Source organism: Fukomys damarensis, unplaced genomic scaffold (genome assembly GCF_012274545.1).
Source record: "Fukomys damarensis isolate Sample0158 unplaced genomic scaffold, DMR_v1.0_HiC HiC_scaffold_12, whole genome shotgun sequence".
In the NCBI taxonomy this organism is placed as follows: Eukaryota; Metazoa; Chordata; class Mammalia; order Rodentia; family Bathyergidae; genus Fukomys; species Fukomys damarensis.
Genome location: NW_022900924.1, coordinates 18,720,383 through 18,743,216, shown reverse-complemented (window position 1 = coordinate 18,743,216; position 22,834 = coordinate 18,720,383). Strand labels below are relative to the sequence as shown.

The 22,834-nt window shown below is 58.7% G+C and overlaps 1 protein-coding gene across 1 annotated transcript in view; it reads left to right on the top strand.

Annotated features, from left to right (window-relative positions):
* Window positions 1-22,834, top strand: part of Pitpnm2 (phosphatidylinositol transfer protein membrane associated 2) — a 92,924-nt gene that overhangs the window by 68,997 nt on the left and 1,093 nt on the right. The window contains exons 3-26 of the mRNA XM_033762683.1: window positions 3,373-3,587; window positions 4,450-4,571; window positions 5,693-5,920; window positions 9,161-9,466; window positions 10,095-10,190; window positions 11,893-11,997; window positions 12,079-12,149; window positions 14,297-14,544; window positions 14,839-15,028; window positions 15,148-15,267; window positions 15,863-16,068; window positions 16,439-16,617; window positions 17,588-17,758; window positions 18,130-18,279; window positions 19,146-19,310; window positions 19,713-19,874; window positions 20,483-20,631; window positions 20,867-20,983; window positions 21,201-21,317; window positions 21,391-21,539; window positions 21,630-21,779; window positions 22,134-22,317; window positions 22,409-22,537; window positions 22,619-22,829. Coding sequence (XP_033618574.1) covers window positions 3,373-3,587; window positions 4,450-4,571; window positions 5,693-5,920; window positions 9,161-9,466; window positions 10,095-10,190; window positions 11,893-11,997; window positions 12,079-12,149; window positions 14,297-14,544; window positions 14,839-15,028; window positions 15,148-15,267; window positions 15,863-16,068; window positions 16,439-16,617; window positions 17,588-17,758; window positions 18,130-18,279; window positions 19,146-19,310; window positions 19,713-19,874; window positions 20,483-20,631; window positions 20,867-20,983; window positions 21,201-21,317; window positions 21,391-21,539; window positions 21,630-21,779; window positions 22,134-22,317; window positions 22,409-22,537; window positions 22,619-22,829 — 3,940 coding nt within the window. The remainder of the gene's footprint in view (window positions 1-3,372; window positions 3,588-4,449; window positions 4,572-5,692; window positions 5,921-9,160; window positions 9,467-10,094; window positions 10,191-11,892; window positions 11,998-12,078; window positions 12,150-14,296; window positions 14,545-14,838; window positions 15,029-15,147; window positions 15,268-15,862; window positions 16,069-16,438; window positions 16,618-17,587; window positions 17,759-18,129; window positions 18,280-19,145; window positions 19,311-19,712; window positions 19,875-20,482; window positions 20,632-20,866; window positions 20,984-21,200; window positions 21,318-21,390; window positions 21,540-21,629; window positions 21,780-22,133; window positions 22,318-22,408; window positions 22,538-22,618; window positions 22,830-22,834) is intronic.

Below are 22,834 nucleotides of genomic sequence, written 5' to 3'. Positions count from 1 at the left end.
GTTACAAGTATCCTTTCCAGTTTGAATTTTTGCCCCTGGAGTCCCTTTCTCTGGAGACAGCCCTAGCACACTCTTTTTCTTTTTCTTTTTTTTTTTTTAATTGAGTTTATTGGTACATTTAGGGATACAGTACAGTTACATTCATTGTTGGGATCATGTACCTTTACATGGCAAGTCTTGATTCTCATTTTTTTCCCCTTACCTCTGCCCTCCCTTCACCCCCTCCTCCCCTCCCCATCTACAAACACTTTATTTTCATCTTTTCATTCTCTCACATTTTTTTCTTTTCCCTTTTTGTTCTTCCCCTACGTATCACACCTTCCCTACACCTTTAGCTCCTTTCCTCCCATTTCTAAATGTCAGTAATCTTATTAGAATCTTATGCATTGTTGCAGAATATTCACACCAGGGAAACTATTTGGTATTTACACATGTGGGACTTATTTATTTCACTTAGGAGTATATCTTCAATATGTATCCATTTTCCTATGAATGAATCTATTCTCTCGCTCTTTATGGCTGAGTAATATTCCATTTTATAGAAAAACCACAACTTCTTTATCCAGTTTCCAACGGATGGGCAAATAGGTTGTTTCCAAGATTTAGCTATTACAAACTGTGCCGCTATAAACATGGGTGCACATACTTCTCTGTGATATGATTCTTTTAGTTCTCTTGGAAAGATACCCAACAGAGGGATGGCTGGGTCAAATGGAACCTCCAGTCCAAGCTCTTTGAGGTATCTCCATATTGATTTCCATAGTGGTTGCACTAGTCTGCACTCCCACCAACAATGGAGGAGGGTTCCTTTCTCCCCACAACCCCGCCAACATTTGTTATTGTGTAGCACACTCTTTTTCTACTCTGCCCAAAAGAGCCTGGAATCCATGGACCATTGCACATGCACACCACATGCATGTGCACACGTATATGACACACACCGATGGCAGCTTCATTGCCCAGGCCCAGCACGAAGTCACAGCCCTCAGTCTGGAGATTCACACTGAGTCCAGGACATGAATTTCATCCTCCCAGGTTCCCTCTCTCCAGTGAGAGCAGCCTGCACCTGCTCCAGCCCACCCATGCTGTGAGCTGCCTGCCTCCCTCAGCCATGGAGTAGACTGGATGTTGGGCTGGTGATCAGGAGAGGCCAGAGCTCATCTGAGAGACTGAATCAGGCCCAATAGCAGCGGGAATACATATCAGAGTCAGCTGCTGATCCAGTGGAGAAGGACCCTTGGCTAGGGCCCTGGTGAAGAAGTGGCAGTGCTCCTATGGCCTCTGAGTGTGGACACCGTGCCCACCAGCCGCCTCCTTCAGCCATGGCCCGGCCCCATCAGGGAGGTGAGGGGCCCAGTGCTCATGTGGGGACCTGAGACTCGGGTCTGCAGCCTCCTCTGCCCACACACTGCCCCGGCCACTCATGGCCCGGAAGACCTGGCTGTCATCCCAAGCGAGCTGCCTCCAGCGCTGTGCCTCAGTGTCCTCACAGTGGAGTCGGGGGAGAGAGCAGTTTGAGGGTGAGCCATAGTCTACAGCAGAGCCAGGAAGGCCCCCTCTAAGGCTCGCCACCCCGCTGGGGGCCGCCTCTTCCAGGGAGCCTCCTTCCCTGCCCTCCCTGGCTCCCAGTAACACCGGCCAGCCTGTCACGGCTGCTGCCTGTGTCTCAGCACCTGTGCATCCAGGAGCCGGCTCCTCTCCTCTGCCCTGGGCCTTGGGGGCTGATCCGCATTCGGAAAGCCAGGCCAGGCAGAGGAGCAGGCAGCCTGGCCCCTGCCCTGTCCCAGCAGCCCCTGTGTGTCCAGAATGCAGGGTTGTCTGGGCCAGCTTCTCACTCCCTCCTTCAAGGAAGCAAACCTCAGAGACTTTTGGGTTTGGAGCTGTGAGGACACCCTGCCCACCGAGGCTGGGACAAAGCAGGAGCCTGGTGACTCCCGAGGGAGAGCAGGACCATCCCTCATCTTCAGAGGCCCAGCTTCCAGGGCCAAGATGAGCTTCATGAGAGTGTGGCACGGGCCCAAGTCTACAGTGGCCTGTCCTGAAGGAGCCTGGAGACCTCTGCGCTGTTTCCTCCTTGTTCTCCCGTGTCATTCCAGTGTTTACACACAGAGAAAGAAAAGCATGGGCTTCAGCATGCCTCAGTGGACTCCCATCAAGTGACACAGCCAGTGGAGATGGAGTCTCCAGTGGACACCGGACATTCAGGCCCCAGAAGACCCATGCTCAGCCCCTGGACCCCGGAGTCCTGAAGAGAAAGCTCCCTGGCCTGCAGCCCGAGTGCCACCCATCCCCATGTGCCACATACACAGCGTGTGGAGCCATCACTAGCCTCATGCAAGGCTGGGTACAGTTGTGGAACTGCGTGTGCTTAGCATGTGCAGGGCATCACAAAATGAGTAGATCCCAGTGTGGTGTTGCTTTCCATTTTCCTAAAGTGATGAGATGATGTTGAATTTCCTTCTTGCTTTCTTTTTTTTTTTTCTTTTTGCAGCACTAGAGATTAACCCAAGGCCTTCACACAGAGCTACATCGCCAGCCCTTTATTTTACTTTATTTTATTTTTAATTTTTCGAAACAGGGTCTTGCTATGTGGCCCATCTTGGCCTCAAACTCACGGCAGTCCTCCTGCCCCAGGCTTCCAAGTGCTGGAATTACAGATAAGCGCCACCACAGCCAGCTCCTAGCCCTTTATTTTATATTTTTGAGATAGGGTCTCACTAAGTCATAATAATACTGATAATGCTAATTACAATAGATATATGGTTTATTTCTAGACTCAATTTTTAGTTACTAGTGTACAAGTTTTTTATTTCTTTGGCTAAATTTATTTCTAATTATTTATTATTTCAGATCCTATTGTTGCACAGTTGACTTTTTAAATTTCTTCTTTGCATTCATTTTTGTGTGTTGGTTTTGTATCTTGCAACTTTGCTGAATTCCTTTATTAGGTGTAATAGGTTTAGGGGAGATGATGTAGGATTATCTATATAAAGATTGTACCATCAGCAAACTGAGATCCTTGTACTTCATCCTATCTAATGTGGATGCCTCTCTTGATTCTTGCCGAATAGCTGTGGCTGGAATGTCTAGTACAGCACTGAGTAGAAGCAAGAAGGAGGGTGACCTTGTCTTGTTTCTGATCTTGGGAACACCCAGTTCTGGGATAGACAGGAGTCAGAATAGTTTGTGTGTTCCATGCTGGGGCTCAGGAGGGAACTGGGGCATGGAGCCTGGATCTAGATTTGGGGGATCATGAAAGGACCCAGGGGGTTGAAAGCCCCTGTTCCTGGTCCACTCCTGGACTTGGACTCCTGAGCCTCTTCCCTTGCACAATGCTCTGCCCACATGTGTCTTGGTGCTTTCATCCCACAGAAGAAGAGTCGTAACGAGACCTATGGTGAAGGCAGTGGCGTGGAGATCCTGGAAAACCGGCCCTACACGGATGGTCCCGGCGGCTCTGGACAGTACACACACAAGGTGTACCACGTGGGCATGCACATCCCTGGCTGGTTCCGCTCCATCCTGCCCAAGGCGGCCCTGCGGGTGGTGGAGGAGTCCTGGAATGCCTACCCCTATACCCGGACCAGGTACGTCCCCCACTGCATGTGGCATAGATCCAGGGGCTCAACCACTGCACCCCAAGCAGGCCAGGCTCTGTCCCAGATGGGTCTCTGGAGGTCCAGGTGGTCACAGGAGTGAGAAGGATGTCCCTAGACTTCCTGAATGCCTTGAGCCACAGCTGTTGGAGAACTCTCCTCTGGGAAGGTTCGGGGGCTCCAAACTCAGTGCAGGCCCTGAGCATCCCGTAAAGTCAGCCTGTTGGGAAGAAATGAGAACTCCGGAAGACCAGATGATCAGGAGTGCCTCTGCCCCTCCAAGACCTTCAGCTGCTCTAACCATGTTTCATTACATCCCACAAAGCAGGGCTTTCCTTGGGGATACGCCCCCTCAGCAAGAGACCCTTACCCTGTGCCCCCAAGACTCTTGGACTGATGGACAGCTGCTTCCCCACCAAACCCACGTTTATGGACGGTCCTGACAAGCCTCCTGTGCAGTGTTCTGGGGCTTCGTCCCCTGCACTGGCGGGAAGGAAGGGCACCGGAGCTTGCAGGAAAATCTACGGGCAGCTCGTCCCTAGCACGGAGGGGCTGTCCCTCTTGGCAGAGCTGGCTCCTTGGCAGTGGGTGCCCGGTCCTGCTGATTCCACCGTACCCTCACTGTTCACACACAGCCACCAAGGAGGCTTGGAGTTATCCTCTCTGCCTAGCCTCCTCTCCTCAAACCCATCTTCCCCTCCCAGCCTGGCCATTCTCGGGATGGGCGATGGTCCAGGAAGAGGATGGGCCTGGGGTCTCAGCTAGCCCCCCTCAGCCTCTCCCTGCTTTGCTCCCACCCTGTGGTGTCCACCAGCCGGGCCGCAGACCCGATGGCTGCTCTTCTCTGCCGCAGATTCACCTGCCCTTTTGTGGAGAAGTTCTCCATCGACATCGAAACCTTTTACAAAACTGATGCTGGGGACAGCCTTGACGTGTTCAGCCTGTCGCCTGTGGAAAAGAGCCAGCTGACAACTGGTGAGCAGGAGGCGCCACTGCCTGGTCCCCCGCCTGATGTGTGTGCTCCCCACCCCCGCCCCGGAGGTGCACACATGTGCGGGGCGTGTTCTCTCAGGAAGCTTCTCCAGCTGTCAGCCACACTGAGTGCCACCAGCAGCAGGGGCTGCGGCACAGGATAGGTCTGTGTCCCTGCTGGTGGTGGCTTCCACTGCCCACCCCTCCGGCTCATGTTGCTGTGCAGGAAGCAGGCCCCGCCGGTTAATCCTTTTTTTCTTTTGGCACTGGGAATTAATCAAACCCAGGAACACTCTACCTCTGAGACAGCCCCAGACCTTATTTTATTTATTTTTATTTTTGAGACAGTCTTATTATGTTGCTGAGGCTGGCCTGAAACTTGCCATCTTCCCGCCTCAGCCTCCCAAGTGCTGGAATTACAAGCATGTACCACCACTAGCTTGGTAAATCTTTTTGAAGAAAACCTAAAGATCAGGATTTTCATATGAAATCTTCCAATACCTACATGTCGGCAATTAATTAAAAATCTGGGTAACTAAACTTACCTCAGTCAAACAGAGCACCTCTATGTGGGCACAGCTTTCCTGTCTCCTCTACCTGGAATGGATTTATAAGCAGATCAGCCTGCTGAGTCCCTCCCAGCATGAGCCCTGTGTCCAGGCCCCCGGAAACAGCCAGCATGTCAAGCTGCATTCCGTCCTACACCACGGCTATGCGCTCCTTCCCAGTGTGGAGTGTGGACAGCCAGTGCTTCCCCACAGCCCCTCGGTCCAGTGCCGGGGCAGCCAGGATGTTCTTGGTTTCACACTTCCATCCTCTGGCTGAAACATCACCTTTCCCGGGACACTTTTCCCAGCCTTCTCCTACCTGTCCGCACCCTCCCTCCCATGGAAACCCACCCCCCAGCTCGCCTCCTCCCTCACCTGCTTGCCAAGTGCTGGGCTGTGCTCGGGCTATGAGGCGACTTGGAAAGGGGTGAACGCCCCAGCCTGAGCATCGTCCTCACTCGCCGACATCGTGCCTTCCACACAGCGCAGCCCAGAGCCTGGGAGGCCTTGTGGGTGCGGGCCTGGGGAGGTGAGGAGGAGTTGGCAGACATGGCCACTCACAGGGCGTCCCCGCAGACATCATCGACATCGTCAAGGACCCCGTGCCCCCCAACGAGTACAAGACGGAAGAAGACCCCAAGCTGTTCCAGTCGGTCAAGACCCACCGGGGGCCCCTGTCTGACAATTGGATCGAGGAGTACAAGAAGCGGCTCCTGCCCGTCATGTGTGCCTACAAGCTGTGCAAGGTGGAGTTCCGCTACTGGGGCATGCAGTCCAAGATCGAGCGGTTCATCCACGACACTGGTGAGCACGCTGTGCGCACCTGCCGGCCTGCCTCTGCCTCAGCGTCTCTGCTGGTGCTTCCCTGTTCCCCTTCACTTCTGAGAGGTGCCCCAGTGCCCTATCTCCTCCCCGGGCATGTGGGCCCTGCACACTGCGCATGCCCCCTCACAGCTGGGATGTCCCTGACCTCATTTGTGTGTGACAACGCGGAGTTCACGCCCCACTCTGACCAACAGCGCTGGGGAGAGCAGGCCTTTATGTGTCCTCCCTAAAGAGGCCCCCACCGGGCAGGGATTCCAGGCCTCAGAGTAGCTCAGGCACTTCAGGGTCCCTCACATCTGCTAAGAATGCAGCTGGGAACAGATGCCTGGGGGCCTCAGGTGCCTGAGCCCCAGGTGGTGAGCCTGGCCTGAGGGGTCAGGGCCAGGGCCCAGGAGGGCTCCCAGGAGCAGGTGTGACCAGAGTCACACTGTTGGTCACAGGCTTCTCACTTGTCATTTGGCCTCAGGCTGACCCAAGAGACAGTGACATGTTCCTTAGAGAGGAAACAGGTACAAACGTTCTCCACACCGCAGTGTCAGTGTGTCCTCCCCAGAGAAAGGTCCTCAGGAGGCGGGTGAGGTGTGGTGTGGCAGGGCCACCAGCTCCACCCTGCCACTGTGGCTCTCAGTCTCGTCACCCACTACCAGAAACCCCTGCAGTCAGGTTCCAGTACCCACCTGTGTAGCATAGGACGCAGGCCTGAGAAAAAATACACTAAGAGACAAAACTAAGAGAGAAAGCGGGGGCCAAAACAACCAATGTGCTGGCCAGTCCCAGGCACTGACTTCTGGCAAGCAATTGGGGTAAAGGCGAGCTACGTGGAGTTTCTATAGAAATCAGTGTAAAGTAGGCTCATAAGGGACAAGGCAAAGCGTTCTCAAATTAGGAACAGAACAGATAAGATATATGGTTGTAATTAGAACACTGTCCTAGTCAGAAGGTTTTCGTTGTGGGAACGGAATTTGGGTGTGAGTTACGATAGGCTTTGGCCAGGCTCACTCCTATAAATAAGCCGACTGTGGGGTTTCCTCTTCACAGCCTGCTTTGGTCATAATCAATACTACAGTCCTCTGCAACCCACTGCTCCCTTCCTTTTAGGGCTAAAGCAGTGTCCATGAGCCAAAGCCAGGAAGGTGTCAGGAGGCAGAGGAAGACACCTTGTCTCTGGAGGGGACACAGTCTCTCTGTCTAATCCTGCAGAGCTTAGATTGGCCTAAATGGCCTCCCCATTCCCTAGGTTCGCCCGCTGGGATCCACGTACCCACCTCCGAGGTCTGGGGCAGGGAGGACAGCCCCCAGGAGACAGGCTGATAGTCAGGCCTGCTGCCAGCCTGGGCTTCACCCTCCTGGTGGCTGTCCCCGTTTCTAGGATGGGAGCACACATCCTCGGCCCACAGGGGATATGAGGACAAGAAGGTACTTGGGTGGGCTGGGCAGGGCCTCCCTTCCTGCACCTCCAGGAATCTGAACGTGGTAGCTTCTTGGGTCAGCTCAGCCAGGCCCCAGGGAGCAGGGACTCTGGGCTCAGATTCCTCCAGACTGCAGACACCCCCAGCCACTGAGACAGCTCTGCCCTCAGAAGGGAGAGTGGGCCACTGTGGATCTGCCAGGTAGCAGCTCTGTCTCCTCCACTCTGAGAAATGGGTATAGTAACAATAGTCTTACTGGGCTGGTGGAGGATGACAGGGCATCTGCTGGGAACATTGTTCCCGTGAACCCCCGTGAGCCAAGCTCAGCTTTGGCCTTGGAGAGGTGACTCCCAGGGGCTGGCACAGGTCTTAGCTGCCCCCATGGGTCTGCCTGGGCCCAGACGAAGTGCCTCGTCCCAGCCCTCCAGCACCGCCAAGAAGAAGCCTTTCTCTGTACAGACTGGAGAAGCCCCATGAGGCCAGCTGCCAGGCCCAGGAAGAGAAACTGAGGCCACACCAGGGCTTGGGCAGGGACAATGGCAGGAAAATAAATCAATAAAATGTGGTCTTTCAAACATAAATCCATACAGCAGCAGACCCTGTGCCCTACAGCCCCACACAGGTAGATGAGGATAAAGAGAAGCAAGCAGCAGGAATCACAGCGTGACCAGTGTGACACCCATATGTGCACTTCTACTCCAGCCCAGCCTCCCCAACACATAATGTGGATAATACATCTACACGCTAAAACCGAAAGCAAAGCAAGTGGCAAGCGCAAAACCTAGGACAGACCCCCAGGGCGTCAGAGAAGGCCAGCCGCCAGGATGTCCTGTTCTTTCACCGGGCAGTGTGGATGTGGGGGTTTTGTTTTTCTTTTTCTTTTCTTTTTTTTTTTTTATTGTACCAGGGATTGAACTCAGGACCTCGTACTTGCCAGGCAGTCAGTGTGCTGCTGAGCTAAATCCCTGGCCCTTTTCAATCTTTTTTTTTTTTAAAGCAGTTTTTGTGAGGCCTAACTGTATAGCCTGTGCAGTTTGGCCACGCGAGATAGCGGTTAGGTCAGAGCCGGGACCTGTGTTCATAGTCCTGCCGGAGGGGGAGTAGGGCTTTATTCCCTTTCTCCACATCCCCACTCCACCCTGGCCAAGGCCACCCCAAGCTGCTTTCCGTCTCTATCATTTTTTTGTTATTCTTCATACCTTAACAAAACTCCACTTTGTCTTACTTTACATGTACAATATAGTCTACTATTTTTTGCTTGTTTTTTGGGTTTTCTGTTGTGTTTCATTTTGTTGGCACTGGGGATTGAACCCATAGTTTATGTACTGAGCTGCATCTTTAGCTGTTTCCTTTATTTGGGGAGAGATAATGTCTTGCTAAGTTGGTAAATTGCCCAGGCTGGGCTCAAACTTATCCTCCTGCCTCAGCCTCCCAGAATGTACAATGATAGGCGTGCACCACCATACCCAGGCCCTATCTCATATGTGTACTATTTGCTATTAAAAGCATTTAAAAAGAAGAAGACCAAGCCATTTTGAACTTGAATTTGATTTTCCATAGGTCTGGACGGGAAAAGCAGATCAAGCCCCAAGACAGGAGGCTCTTGGGAGTCTTGTCCACTCCCTCCCAGGGAAGGAGCCCCTCCCCGCACACTTAACTGTGTCTTCTGACCAGACATGCTACCTAGGAGGTCCCTCCCCTCTAATTGGAGAGTGAGTCTAGGAGTCGGTCCCCAGTTTCACAGACAAGGAAACTGAGGCACAGCTGGGCCATGGCTAGGGCCTGAGCCTGACCTCCCCTCTTGTTGCAGGCCTGCGGCGGGTGATGGTGCGGGCCCACCGGCAGGCCTGGTGCTGGCAGGACGAGTGGTACGGGCTGAGCATGGAGCACATCCGGGAGCTCGAGAGGGAGGCGCAGCTCATGCTGTCCCGAAAGATGGCCCAATTCAACGAGGATGAGGCAGGCACAGAGCTCACCAAGGACCCAGCCAGCCAGGACCAGGCATCTGGGCCAGCCCCCGAGCCCAGCAGCAGCAACGGGGAGCCCCTGGTTGGGCGGGGGCTGAAGAAGCAGTGGTCCACGTCCTCCAAGTCCTCTCGGTCGTCCAAGCGGGGAGGTGAGCTCCAGCGCTAGGTCCCCGCCTTCCTCCCGCCCTCCCTCCCTCCCTCCCTCGAGGCGGCCTGTGCTGCTGAGTCCTCTGCCTCTGCAGACGCCTCTTTCTAGTGGGCATGGTAGAGATGAGCAAGGCAGCACAGAGCTCTCCTCTCTGCAGCTGTGCCAGGCTAAGCCCAGATCCCTGCCCAGTAGGCCCCAGACTCACCTCCAGGGCCCGGGGGGAGACTCACTGTGACCCGAGGGGCCCGAGGAGGCCTGCAAGGCATCAGATCCTGAGGCAGAGTGTGAAGCAGGTCTCCAGCGTGCAGCCAGGAGGAGGCTGCCTGGGCACTCGTCTTCCCATCTCCCCCTGCGCCTTGCCCATGCTCAGACCCAGGCCCCCTGAGCACGTGCCCGATGCCCTCCCACCCCGCCTTCTCCCTGGTATGACTACCCTTTCTTTAGAAAGGGCCAGGAGCTCTGCCCAGATGAGCTAGGCACCCTCCACCCCCACATCTCCACTAGGCCTCTGGCTAGTTCCCAGCTCCCAGGGCGGCCTCCAGGTTCATCCCACATCCTCACTGGCCAGCTCAGTGGGGCCTTTGGGCCATCCCCACAGGCAGGCGGTCAGTGTGGGGTTTGCCTTCCAGCCAGCCCTTCCCGCCACAGCATCTCGGAGTGGAGGATGCAGAGTATCGCCAGGGACTCTGATGAGAGCTCAGACGATGAGTTCTTCGATGCCCAAGGTAGGCGGGCAGCTCCCTGCAGCAGCTGGGGCCTTCCTGGAGGAGCTGGGGGAGGGGCCCATGCTGTGCTGGCCCAGGGGACAGCCGGGGACACGGGGTTGGGGCACGGAGGAGGAGATGTCCCGCAAGCTGGCTGCCTCGAGGATGGGTCTGCACTCACCCTAACCAGAAGTCAGAGTGTGCTGCAGGCCAGGCCAAAAAGGGTGCTCGCTTGATCCCCCTAAAAAAGACAGCCATGCTGAGGCGTTTTACCACACATGAATTTACTTGCATGAGAAATAGAATTCACAGCGTTCTAAATTTCCGTGCTTGCTTTCTTTTGTACACTTGTCACTTCCTTTGTGAACATAACGAATGCAGTTCGATTCAGTGTGTGTCTAGGGTAGGCTCTTCAGAAGGTGCAGTAAGCGGCAGTGGTTGAGCTATCCACTCCCCACTTCTCCTGAAGCAAGCTCGATCCGTGCACCACTGCCAGCGCCTCCCTGTGCTGGAGATGCGAGGACAGACTGGGGCGCGGGCGTTTCTGACCACCAGCGCAATGGGGCTGGTGCAGTGGAGCTCTGTGTGCCACCGTGCCTGGAGGGATGGGGAGCCACCCAAGTGCAGCTGGCCAGGCACGGGGAAGGAACTTGAGGCCTCAGCATCCGGGCACAGAGGTGGCACCTGGTTTTCCCTGGGGCCAGAAGACCCCAGCAGCCAATGACCTCTGCAGCACAGGCCTCATGGAGGGTGCTTTGGTGTCACACTCCTAGCTGGCTCCTTGCCCCTGACAAGAGGAAAGTACACATCCAGTGAAGAACACACCATGGAAGGGAAGAGGCAGCAGAGCAGGAGAGGCCTGGGAGCCCATCCTTCCTGAGCCAGGCGGCTGCCTCGCCCCAGGGGAAGCTCCTGAAAAGCAGAAATAAGGGTCCGCAGCAGCACTTCTCACTCAACTGCACTTGGCAGATGTTTAAATATATCTGCTACCAGGGCTAGGTATTTAGCTCAGTGGTTCCGCCACCTGGCTCGCAAGCTTAAGGTCCCGAGTTCAATCCCCGGTACCAAAGAAAAGGAAAGAAAGGAAGAAAGGGAAAGAAAGATATCTGATACTGGGCATGGTGGCACACACCGGTAATCCCAGCACTCTGGGAGGCTGAGACAGAAGGGTCATAAGTTTGAGCCCAGCCTGGGTCACTTAGTGAGACCCTGTCTCAAAGTAAAAATATAAAATGAGCCAGGGCTATAGCACAGTGGAGAGGCCTTGGGTTCAATCCTTGGTACTGCAAAACAAACAAATTTCTAGTGTGTGTGTGTGTGTGTCAGCTGATGAATAGATAAACAAAGGGTAGATGTAAAAGGCTTCAAGCACCGACACCCTCAGAACAGAACATGATGCTGTGGAAAGGGAGCCCACCCTCAAAGACCACATGTTGCTTTCTGTTGAAACACCCAGGCCAGGCGAGGGCCGAGACAGTAGGTTGATGACCAGTGGCCCAGGTCATGAGAATGCTGGGACCTGGACACAGTGATGGTGGCACAGTGCCGTGACTGTCCTGCAGGCTCCTTCAGGACAGCTCAGATGGTGCGTGTCATGTTACGTGACTGTTACAACTTAAAGCCGCGTGGTGTGCAGCGCAGCCGTCCTGTGAAGGAAGGAGAGAGCAGGGTATCCGGGTCCCACGTGGCCCTGGTTCCTGCTGACGTGCCCCGTCCTCCCTAGAGGACCTCTCGGACTCTGAGGACATGTTCCCCAAGGACATCACAAAGTGGAGCTCCAACGACCTCATGGACAAAATGGAGAGCCCCGAGCCCGAGGACGCACAGGGTAAGTGGCCCCTGGGGACTGCACCGCACCAGGTTCTGGGGTTTGGGGAGCCCCCATTTCACAGCAGCTTCTGTGTTGCAGACAGTCTGTACCACCACAGCGGCCCTGAGTTCAGGGTGGCCTCCAGCGTGGAGCAGCTGAACATCATCGAGGTGGGTGCCTGTGCTGGGCGGCCGGGCTGCCGGGAGAGGATGGGTCAGAGGGACAGGCCCAGGCTCTGGAAGCAGAACTGTGCACACAGCCTCCCCCTGCGCCTGGCGCGGGTGCCACCCAGAGAGGCTCCTGGGGCCTCCTGCCCTTTCTGTCCTGCTGGGAGGTGTCCACCCCAGGGTCAGCGGTGGCAGGCAGCCCCGAGGAAGGCCTTGACAAGCTGCACCTGTGGGACACTTGTAAATTCCAGAACAAAAATAAGCTCTTCACCTTGTGGCCAGCCTCTCTGCTGTGGCTGAAGATAAAAGGAAGGAAGGGGAGGAAGCAGGAGTCGTCTAGGCAGAAGTGATGTGGCCATGGCCTGCAAGGCGGCCCCGTGGGGTCAGGCAGTGTGTCCAATAAAGCTGTCTTTGGAGCCCGTGTCCGCTTTGGGGGTTCTTTGCCCGAGCTCTCACACCTTCCTCTGCCTGCGGGTGGTCAGAGCTGTTTGCACCAGGGAAAGAGCCGGACCACCTCCACTGTTCCACACTGTGGTCTCTGCAGAGCTCCATCCCAGGCCTCCTAAGGTGGAAACAGCATCTCCATTGGGACTCAAATATCCCTGAGGAGTCGGGGTGATGGAGCATCCATACCTCTTCTCCCTCCAGGGTTCTCTGCTTTGAGGTCCTAGGTCAAAGGGGGCTTTCCCAGAAGGGGTGATGGACAGCGTGACTCCAGCCACTGCTCAATGGCTGGAGAAGGCAGATGGAGCCCCTCCCACCTGCAGTGCACACAGCTCTGATTGCCCCCCGCTGGGTAGGGCAGAGGGCCTTGGGCTTGGCTCTGCCTCGGGGTGTGCATTTGGAACCCAGCACTGATCATGGGATACCTCTATTGAAATAGTCCCCAAACCAGACCCTTCCCTTGTGGACAGGGCTGGCTTTATGGAGACACTGAAGGGTAGAAAGTCTCGGCTCTCCAGAGCCCACTCACAACCCATGTGGACTCTGTTCCCCTGGGGTTTGGGACAGGGAGGGCTCCTGTTTCAGGCCAAGGGTAAAGAAAGCTGCGTTTGGGGGGCCTTTGGGGGTCCCTACACAGTCTCTAGTGCTGGGCCCTGCCAAACAGGCACGTGGAGGGTTCTCTCGGCCCCTGTCACCCATCCCTGCCGTTCCCAGGTGACAGGAACCACTGGCCTGCACCTCCCTGTCCCGGCGATGGGTCATTTCTCCCATGGCCCTTTACCAAGCTGTGTTGGAGAACCCTTGTCAGATGAACCTGATGGGGCTGCCTGACTGCTCCCTTGCCCAGGTGGCCCATGACAGGCCTTCCTTTAGCTCCTTCCCTGTCCCTCACCCGTACCCCTGGGCATAATGTTCAGCAGTGCTCAGCAGTGACCCCTGGCACACCCCAGAAGCTGGGGCGGGGCAGAGGGCAGGCCCCTGGGCACAGGGCCATAGCCTGGGCTGGCAGCAGGGTGTGAGCGTGATAGGGGCTCTGGATTCCAGCCTAGCTCGGTGCTGGCACACCATGTGACATTAGACCAGTCCCCAGGCCTGACCTTGCACCACCGCCTCACCTCTGAAAGGTACAGCTCTGTGCCCCTATCTGTGCACAGTGTACAACCCAGGGTCTCACCTCCACCTCAAAGCTGGGGGCACGGCCTCGTGATCAGTGGACGGGATGCTGCCCCCCCACCCTGCTGGCAGGTGCTGGGTCCTGGCTCTGCCTAGATACCTCTGCTCTCGGGGACCATGGCAGGTCCAGGATCCCAGGAGATAGTAGAGGAGGCCCTGGGTGGATGGAGGGAGAGCTCACACACTGCCCTGACCCCAGCCTTCCTGAATGACCCCTGTGACTGAGCCCTGACTGCTTGGGCCAAAACAGACCCATTCTTGGGAAGCGGGTCCCAGAGGCCAGGGCCAAGCTGAGCCTGAGCCCAAATAGAAGCTGCTGCCTGGGCCCCCAAAAGAAGCAGAGTCCAGGCTTTTGCAGGCACAGACCCTCCCTCGAGTCTTCGGTTCCCCCGTCAGAACCCCTGCTCCTTCAGGCTCTGAGAGAGGGGCAGAGGCGTGGAGCCCCAGGCCCCTGACTAACCCAGAGGGAGCAACTGGACCGAGACAGGCATCCCTGGGGCAACGGGGGCCTGACACCCACTCCACCCACACAGGATGAGGTCAGCCAGCCGCTGGCCGCGCCACCCTCCAAGATCCACGTGCTGCTGCTGGTGCTGCATGGAGGCACCATCCTGGACACCGGCGCTGGGGACCCCAGCTCCAAGCAGGGTGACACCAATACCATCTCCAATGTGTTTGACACTGTCATGCGTGTGCACTACCCCAGCGCCCTGGGCCACCTCGCCATCCGCCTGGTGCCCTGCCCACCCGTCTGTGCCGATGCCTTTGCTTTCGTCTCCAAGTGAGTGGTGTCTGCCCATGGGGGATGGGCACAAGGTGGTCCCCAGGGTCCGGGCCTCTGCAGGTGTCCTGATATGCCACCAGGCCCTCTGCGGACAGGCTGAGCCGAGGCTGGGGAGGGTGGTCCCCAGTGAAGGCTGCTTCCATTTCCCCAGCTGGGTCCCCTGCACCTGCCCAGGCACAGCCTGAGAGTGTCACTGTGAGCCCTGAGCAGGCGGCTGTCTCCCCACTACCTGGGACAAAGGAGGGGCTGAGCCAAGGTGCTGGCCCTCTCTGACCCAGCGCTTGCCTCCAGCCTCAGCCCCTACAGCCACGACGAGGGCTGTCTGTCCAGCAGTCAGGACCACATCCCATTGGCCGCCCTGCCACTGCTGGCTACCTCCTCACCTCAGTACCAGGAGGCAGTTGCCGTGGTGATCCAGCGGGCCAACCTGGCTTATGGGGACTTCATCAAGTCCCAGGAGGGCATGCCCTTCAACGGACAGGTGAGGGGCAGGACTCGAGGATGGGCTGGCTGAAGAAGGCTCAGGGATAGCTCTCCCCAGCCCGCAGCCTCCCAGCAAGCAGGGCAGCTGCTCAGGCCCCGGGGCCCTCCTGCCTCCAGGTCTGCCTGATTGGGGACTGCGTTGGGGGCATCCTGGCATTCGATGCTTTATGCTACAGCAGCCAGCCAGTGTCTGAGAGCCAGAGCAGCAGCCGCCGTGGCAGCGTGGTCAGCGTGCAGGTACCAGGCAGAGGACTCACCCTCGCTTGTCCCCAAGCCACCTCAGTGGCCTGTGGTAGCCCTTGAGTCATGCAGCTGCCCTGCCTGCTGTGGGCACCTCTTGGGCCCTGTGTGTGCCCCACAAGGACCGCTGACCCAGATACCACACTGCCCAGATCTGCTTGTTCTGTCCACACAGCAGACATGGAGCAGGGCATCTGCAGGGCAGGATATGGCAGGGGTGGGAGAGGCCCCAAGGAGTGCTTCTCAGATCCCCACTCCTAGGAGGATGGGAGGGGCAGGTACCCTGTCCTGCTGGTACCCAGAGGTGGCAGAGCAGGTGCATGGAGCTGAGAACCTCCGTAGCATGGCTGACCCTGGGAGAGCATGTGGCTGCACAGCCCATAGCGGGGCTCTGGTCCTGGAGGTGACAGTGGGGAGGAGACAGCCAAGGTCCAGGGTGGCAGTGGAGGGCAAAGGCTTCCCGTTAGCTTGGCATGAAGCCTGGGGCTGGGCAGTGCTGGGCTCTGGAGTCAGGAGGCGATACAGCTCCCAGGATGCTGAAGCAGGGACCAGGCCCGGCCACCCAGCAGTCAGCCTCCTTGGGCCATTCCAGGACGCCGAGCTGCTGTCCCCCGGCATCCTGGTGAACACGGCGCCCAGCTCCAGCCTGGAGAGCAGTCGGCACCTGAGCCGCAGCAACATCGACATCCCCCGCAGCAATGGCACCGAGGACCCCAAGAGGCAGTTGCCCCGAAAGAGGAGTGACTCATCCACCTACGAGCTGGACACCATCCAGCAGCACCAGGCCTTCCTGTCTAGGTGGGGCTCGAAAGGGTGCCTCCCACACGCCAGTCCTCAGCAGGTGGCCTAGGGTTTACTTTGGGGCTCCCCACCTTACCATGTTCTGTGGTCTTGACCTACCAAGTGTCACTTGGAGCCACAGGAAACAGGTGGTCCTGAAGATGGGCATGGGTGTGGCCGGTTCAGGGGCAGAAAGGACCAGGGCAGCATGACACTGGTCAGGGCTGTTCCCAAGCACCTGAAGCCTGCTGTCACTAGAAATATCCCGGCCACTGTTGGGAGACTGCACCCTCACACAGCAGGGTCAAATCCCTGAACAGCCATGAGCCCTGTCCTGTCCCCACTAAGGCTAAGAAGGGCCCAGGTGACCCTGCACATCCCTCTGCAGCCTCCACGCCAGTGTGCTGAGGAATGAGCCCAGCTCCCGCCACTCGAGCAGCTCCCCTGTGCTGGACGGCGCCGGGGCCCTGGGCAGGTTTGACTTTGAGATCGCCGACCTCTTCCTCTTCGGGTGCCCGCTGGGGCTGGTCCTGGCCTTGAGGAAAACAGTCATTCCCAGCCTGGATGGTGAGAGCCCTGCAGGGTCCCTGGAGCCCCTGCCACAAGGCCAAGGTCACGTCTCAGGCCCTCCCAGCATCCCTGTCCACCAGGGCCCCTGCCCCTGGTGTCCCTGCTCCAGCATCAGCCCCATCCCAGTGGCTTGGAAGCACGGGGGCTGTGACAGCAGAGCTATCGACGGGGATAGAGCCAGGATCCCACAAAGGCCTCTCCTGCACGGACAGCATCAGACACAGCACCCCTGCCCCAGATCACCCAGCACAGCTCAGGAAGCCACAGTCCTCACAGCCATCTGTACAGCCTCAGATTACAGAGGGGAAACTGAGGCTCCCAGAGGCTTAGATGACAGCAGCAAGTGAGCAGTGGTGCTGAGTAAAAATGGCAGGCCCCACCTCAGCACCCCATGCCCCTTCCTTTTCACAAACTGGTGACTGCAGCCCACAGCCTGAAAGAGACTCCACAACTGGGTGCTGTCACATGGGCAGCCAGCCACCAGGAAGGCAGAGCCATCAGCCTTGCTCAGAACCATCCCAAAGCCAGATTCTCTCACACATGCATAGAGATCCGGTGACAGCCACACAGTGGAACACCCTGCCCCACGCAAAAGGCATAGCTACACGTGCTCGTGGGAAGACGCCAACATTTTTGCGTTAAATAGCGGGGGAAAGCAGACAGGTGTAGTGGTGCATTCCTGTGATCCCAGCTACTTAGAAGGCTGAGGCAGAAGGGTTGCAAGTTGGAGACTAGCCTGGGCAACTTAGACCGTCTTCAAAAGAAAAAATAAACAGGGCTGGGGGTGTGGTTCAGTGGTAGACCGTGTGACTAGCATGCATGAGGTCCTATGTTCCATCCCCAGCACAGCAGAAGAAGAGAGTATTCCTCAACTAATAAAAGGACAGTGACCCAAACATTCCATATTGATAGAGACATGACAGAGACAACTAGGGATTTCCCTCTGCAACTTACCCCCTCCCCCCAGTTTTCCAGCTGCGGCCAGCCTGCCAGCAAGTCTACAACCTCTTCCACCCCGCGGACCCCTCTGCCTCGCGCCTGGAGCCACTGCTGGAGCGGCGCTTCCACACCCTGCCGCCCTTCAGCATCCCTCGCTACCAGCGCTACCCACTGGGGGACGGCTCCTCCACACTGCTGGGTGAGGGCTCTGCGCAGCTCCATAGGGCCAGTGCCTCCTCCTCACCGGCCCAGGGCTTCTGCCTTTCAAAGGCTGCACCAGGCCAACAGGGACGGATGTCCCTCCCTGCTGCCTGAGCCCCCGGCCCAGGGGGGACAGAGCTAAGGGCCCAGGAGGGGCCCTCGCCAAGTTGAGGGCATTGTGAGGGCCCCCAACGTGGCAGGGCACAAGTGGATGTGACGTTTCCAGAGCTGCCAGTCCCCCAGGCCCGGCGTGTGTCCCAGCATCTCATTGAGTCCTAGTCCTCGAGAAGCCCGAGTCTGTGTATAGTGTTGTCTGACGGCCACGCGAGTGTCTGCTCTTGTCCCCTCTGTTCTTCCCGTCCCCTCCAGTCGAGACCATGCAGAGAAATCCTGAGCTGGTCCTGGAGGGTGGCCCCCTGGCCCCGCTCCCCACTGGGGACGGCTTCCTGGAGACCAGCATCCCCGTTCCCACGCTCGCCGGGCAGGACGTGCCCCGCCAGAGCCCGGGCTGTGCTGAGTGTGTGTACCCACTCCCTCGTGGTGACATCTGCCTGGCTGTGACCCTGGCCCCCACCCTTCCCCTTGCACCCTCTTTGGCCACTGGGATTTGGTGGGACCTTGGTGGCAAGGACAGAGACCAGGCAGGAAGGTCGGGGAGTTGGCATTTGTGCCTCCTCTATGCACGCTAAGGCCAGGGGTTGGGGGGACCCAAAGCAGCCTCGAGACAGCAGAGGCCATCCTGGGTCACTCGGCACAGGCGGTGACCATCTGAAGGTGCTGTCTTTCCTTCTTAGGGCTGGAAGCAGCAGAGTGGAGATAGGGTGAGGTCCCAGCCAGACAGGAGGAGCAGGGCATGGGGCTCTCAGGTCCCACTCCTTTCCTCCCTGAATGCCCAGGCCACCCTGCACCCCACACTGCTTGCTCTTCTATCAGGACTGTCCTCGCTCCTCCATTCTGTTCTCAGCACCTCTGCCCTCAGATGCCCTTCGGGGACGGCTCATCATGGCCATGGGTGACGCCTGGGGAGCCTCCTCAGTCCTCAGCATGCGGGGCACCCTGTCATCGCCCTCACACCCCTGGGTGGGCCGTAGGAGGTCGGCTGGGCTCTGGTGCTTCAGGGGCTTCCAGAGACTGGCTGAGGAGCCTGAGTGGGACAGGGGAGCCTCGCTTCCCTCTGTGTGTCTGTCCGCCTGTCTATCTGTCTGTCCTCCCCTGCTGCAGCTCCAGGCTTCACTCTCACAGCCCTGAGCCACAGGCCCTGGCACAGGGAGCCCTGCCTGCCCCAGCCTAGGCGGACGCTGGACCCAGCACGCCGGCCTGCCCTACTGCTGAGGGTCAGGGGACAGGCCCCTTCCTTACCTGCCACTGTCCCTGTGCACCTGCAGCGGATGCGCTCCAGACCCATAGCACAGTCTTCCAAGAGCACACGGCTCCCTCATCCCCCGGCACAGCCCCTACCAGCCGTGGCTTCCGAAGAGCGAGCGAGATCAGCATCGCCAGCCAGGTGTCGGGCATGGCCGAGAGCTACACTGCGTCCAGTATTGCCCAGAGTGAGTGTGGGCTCCCTGCCTCCTCCCTTGCAGTCGCCGAGGTCTCAGAAGGGACAGGCAGCCTTGTCCAGGGGCCTCCTTAGTAGCCACCACTGGGGAGGCTATGTTGGTGGCACCATCTGGTAAAAGTAGGTGCCCCGCAGCACCAGAACAGCCGCAGCCAGAGCGGCCAGGGGCTCACCAGAGGCCTCCGGAGAGAAGCAGCCTTAGAGAGGCCCCAGTTACCCTTGGAGGCCCCCTGGCAGCTGAAGCAGAGCTGGGGGAGGGCCGGTGCTCGAGCCAGGTCTCCTGGGTGCGACCTGGTAGATCAGCTCTGGCTCTCACATCCTCCCGGCCTGAGGCAGGCGTGGCAGCGTGGTAGCCTTAGTGTAGCTGAGCTGTGTCCCTGTTCTTGCTCCCCAGAGGTCCCCTGGATGCTCACCCAAACTCCCAGTGTCAGGCGCCTGTCCCTGCTCCTCCTGCCCCCCCCAGCCCCCAGTACTCCCAGCCCCTGCCCCTGGGCCAAACAGGTGAGCCCCAGCCTGGCAAGGGCACTGTGGCTCCCTGGCCTGGACTTCGGAGAAGGTACCTGCTGTGGCACACTAACTCAGGGTCACTTGCATTGCCAAGCATGTCTCATTGTCGCCACCTCCACACACCGCTAAGGCCTAACTGGGAGCTGGAGGTCAGGGTGGGGAGGCCAGACGGGACCATGGGCACCAAAACGTGGGAGCCAGGGCCCATCAAGCCGGCACCATGGGCTGGGTGCCTCCTGTGTACAATCACTGGGTAGGGTGTTCCAGGCCCGTCCCCAAGGAGGGGCTGCGAGCCCAGGTCCAGGTGGGAACCGTCCACTCACCCTGCAGCACCAGGTAGCCCTGCACTGAGGAGAGCAGCCTGGCCTGGAGGTCATGCTTTTCACAGCTCCAAGGCTGGAGGGGCCCGGAGCAGGCAGCACAGGCTCCAGGGCAGGGCTGAGTCAGTGACGGCACCGAGGACAGCCAGCCCCGCTCCATGCCAGGCTTGTCCCCTGCTCCCATCCCCTTGTGGGGACCTATGCCACAAGTCTGGCCAGAGCCACACTCTGGGCCCTCAGCTGCCGGCTGGTCACTGCCCAGGAAGGAGGCTGGCCAGGGTGGCTGGACAGGCCTGAGGGCCAGGGCCAGCATAGTTACAGCCTCCTCCTCCTCCAGTTGCCGCAAAGTGGTGGGGCCAGAAGCGGATCGACTATGCCCTGTACTGCCCTGACGCCCTCACAGCCTTCCCCACGGTGGCCCTGCCACACCTCTTCCACGCCAGCTACTGGGAGTCGACGGATGTGGTCTCCTTCCTGTTGAGACAGGTACCTGGGCCCCACTGCCTCCCAAGAAGGGCCCTGAGAGGACAGTGGGGCGAGCAGGTATGGCACCTCCATGCTGGGACGTGGAGGACGGGAGGGGCAGATGGGAATCTGGACAGCAGCAGGTTAAACTGTCCCCAAACCTCCCGGGCTCCCACTGCTGCCCCTCGGGCCACTGGGCCCACCCGGAGCAGGCAGCCTGTCTGGCCCCTGCCCCATTGCCCACCTCTGCCCCCAGGTCATGAGGCACGACAGCGCCAGCATCCTGGAGCTGGACGGCAAGGAGGTGTCGGTGTTCACCCCCTCGCAGCCCAGAGAGAAGTGGCAGCGCAAGAGGACACACGTGAAGCTTCGGGTGAGGGGTCCTCTGGGCTCCCGGCCATGGCTTGTCGTCTTCCTCAGTCCCCATAGGAGGTCCCACACTGCAGAGGAGGAAACTGAGTCTGGAGAAGCAGGCTTGCATTTACCCTCTGCGTCTGAGGACTCAGAGCCCCGTGAGGGTCCTTCTTCCCCAAGGCCAGGCAGGAACAGCCCCACCCTGCCCACTCTGACCACGTCTCTACCCTCCCCAGAACGTGACCGCCAACCACCGGATCAGCGACGCAGTTGCCAACGAGGACGGCCCGCAGGTGGTGACCGGCCGCTTCATGTATGGGCCCCTGGACATGGTCACCCTGACTGGAGAGAAGGTGAGGACACGGGCCTCGGGCGCAGGGAGCGGGGGCCAGTGTGGCCAGTGCGTGACCAGCTCGCCTGGCCCAGGTGGATGTGCACATCATGGTGCAGCCGCCCTCCGGCGAGTGGCTCTACCTGGACACGCTGGTAACCAACAGCAGTGGGCGCGTCTCCTACACCATCCCCGAGTCACACCGCCTGGGGGTGGGCGTATACCCCGTCAAGATGGTGGTCAGGTACGCACTGCCGTGGGGTGGGCAGGGCCAGCATCCTGGGGGCAGGAGGCGGGCTCTGCTTGGCACTGACGAGCCATCCCCACCGGCCAGGGGAGACCACACGTTTGCCGACAGCTACATCACTGTGCTGCCCAAAGGCACGGAGTTCGTGGTCTTCAGCATCGATGGCTCCTTTGCCGCCAGTGTGTCCATCATGGGCAGCGACCCCAAGGTGCGGGCCGGGGCTGTGGACGTGGTGCGGTGAGTGGCCCTGCAGGGCACAGCGTGGCCAGCATAAGGTGGGTGGACTCTGGCTGGAGGCATCGGCAGGCTGGGTAGGAAGACACTTGTCCCTGGGCCTGAAGGACAGAGGTCTGAGCCCAGCACGATCGTGTGACCCTGGGCAGTGTCTCAGCTCTAGAACCTGCTGGTGGCAGCCTGGGAGGATGCCACTCCAGATGCGGGAGGCAAGCACCCTAGCAGGGTCTGCCACCATGGCCATCCTTGTCCACACTGTCATTTGAGCCTGATTAAAGGTGCACTTTTCTGAGGCCGGGCAGGAGATGGGGGTAGGGAGGGCCAACTGTGGGACACCAGGCCCATCCTCGCTCCCAGGCACTGGCAGGACCTGGGCTACCTCATCATCTATGTGACGGGCCGGCCCGACATGCAGAAGCAGCGGGTGGTGGCATGGCTGGCCCAGCACAACTTCCCCCATGGCGTGGTCTCTTTCTGCGATGGCCTGGTCCATGACCCGCTGAGGCACAAGGCCAACTTCCTGAAGCTGCTCATCTCTGAGGTGAGGCCGAGTTGGATGGCCTGGGGGCGAGGGTGAGGGTGAGGGTGAAGGCAGGTGGGCAATCCTGTGCCCACGGCCGTCTCGCCCCCAGCTACACCTGCGCGTGCATGCGGCCTACGGCTCCACAAAGGATGTGGCAGTATACAGTGCCATCAGCCTGTCGCCCATGCAGATCTACATCGTGGGTCGGCCCACCAAGAAGCTGCAGCAGCAGTGCCAGGTGAGTGGGGGGCAGGCCCAGGGGGACAGCAGGCAGCTCCGGTGCCAGCCCCTGACTGCCAGTCCCTCACTGCCCCTGCAGTTCATTACAGACGGCTACGCGGCCCACCTGGCCCAGCTCAAGTACAATCACCGGGCGCGGCCGGCCCGCAACACAGCCACCCGCATGGCGCTGCGCAAAGGCAGCTTTGGCCTCCCCAGCCAGGGCGACTTCCTGCGTTCACGGAATCACCTGCTCCGCACCATCTCAGCCCAGCCCAGTGGGCCCGGCCACCGGCACGAGCGGACGCAGAGCCAG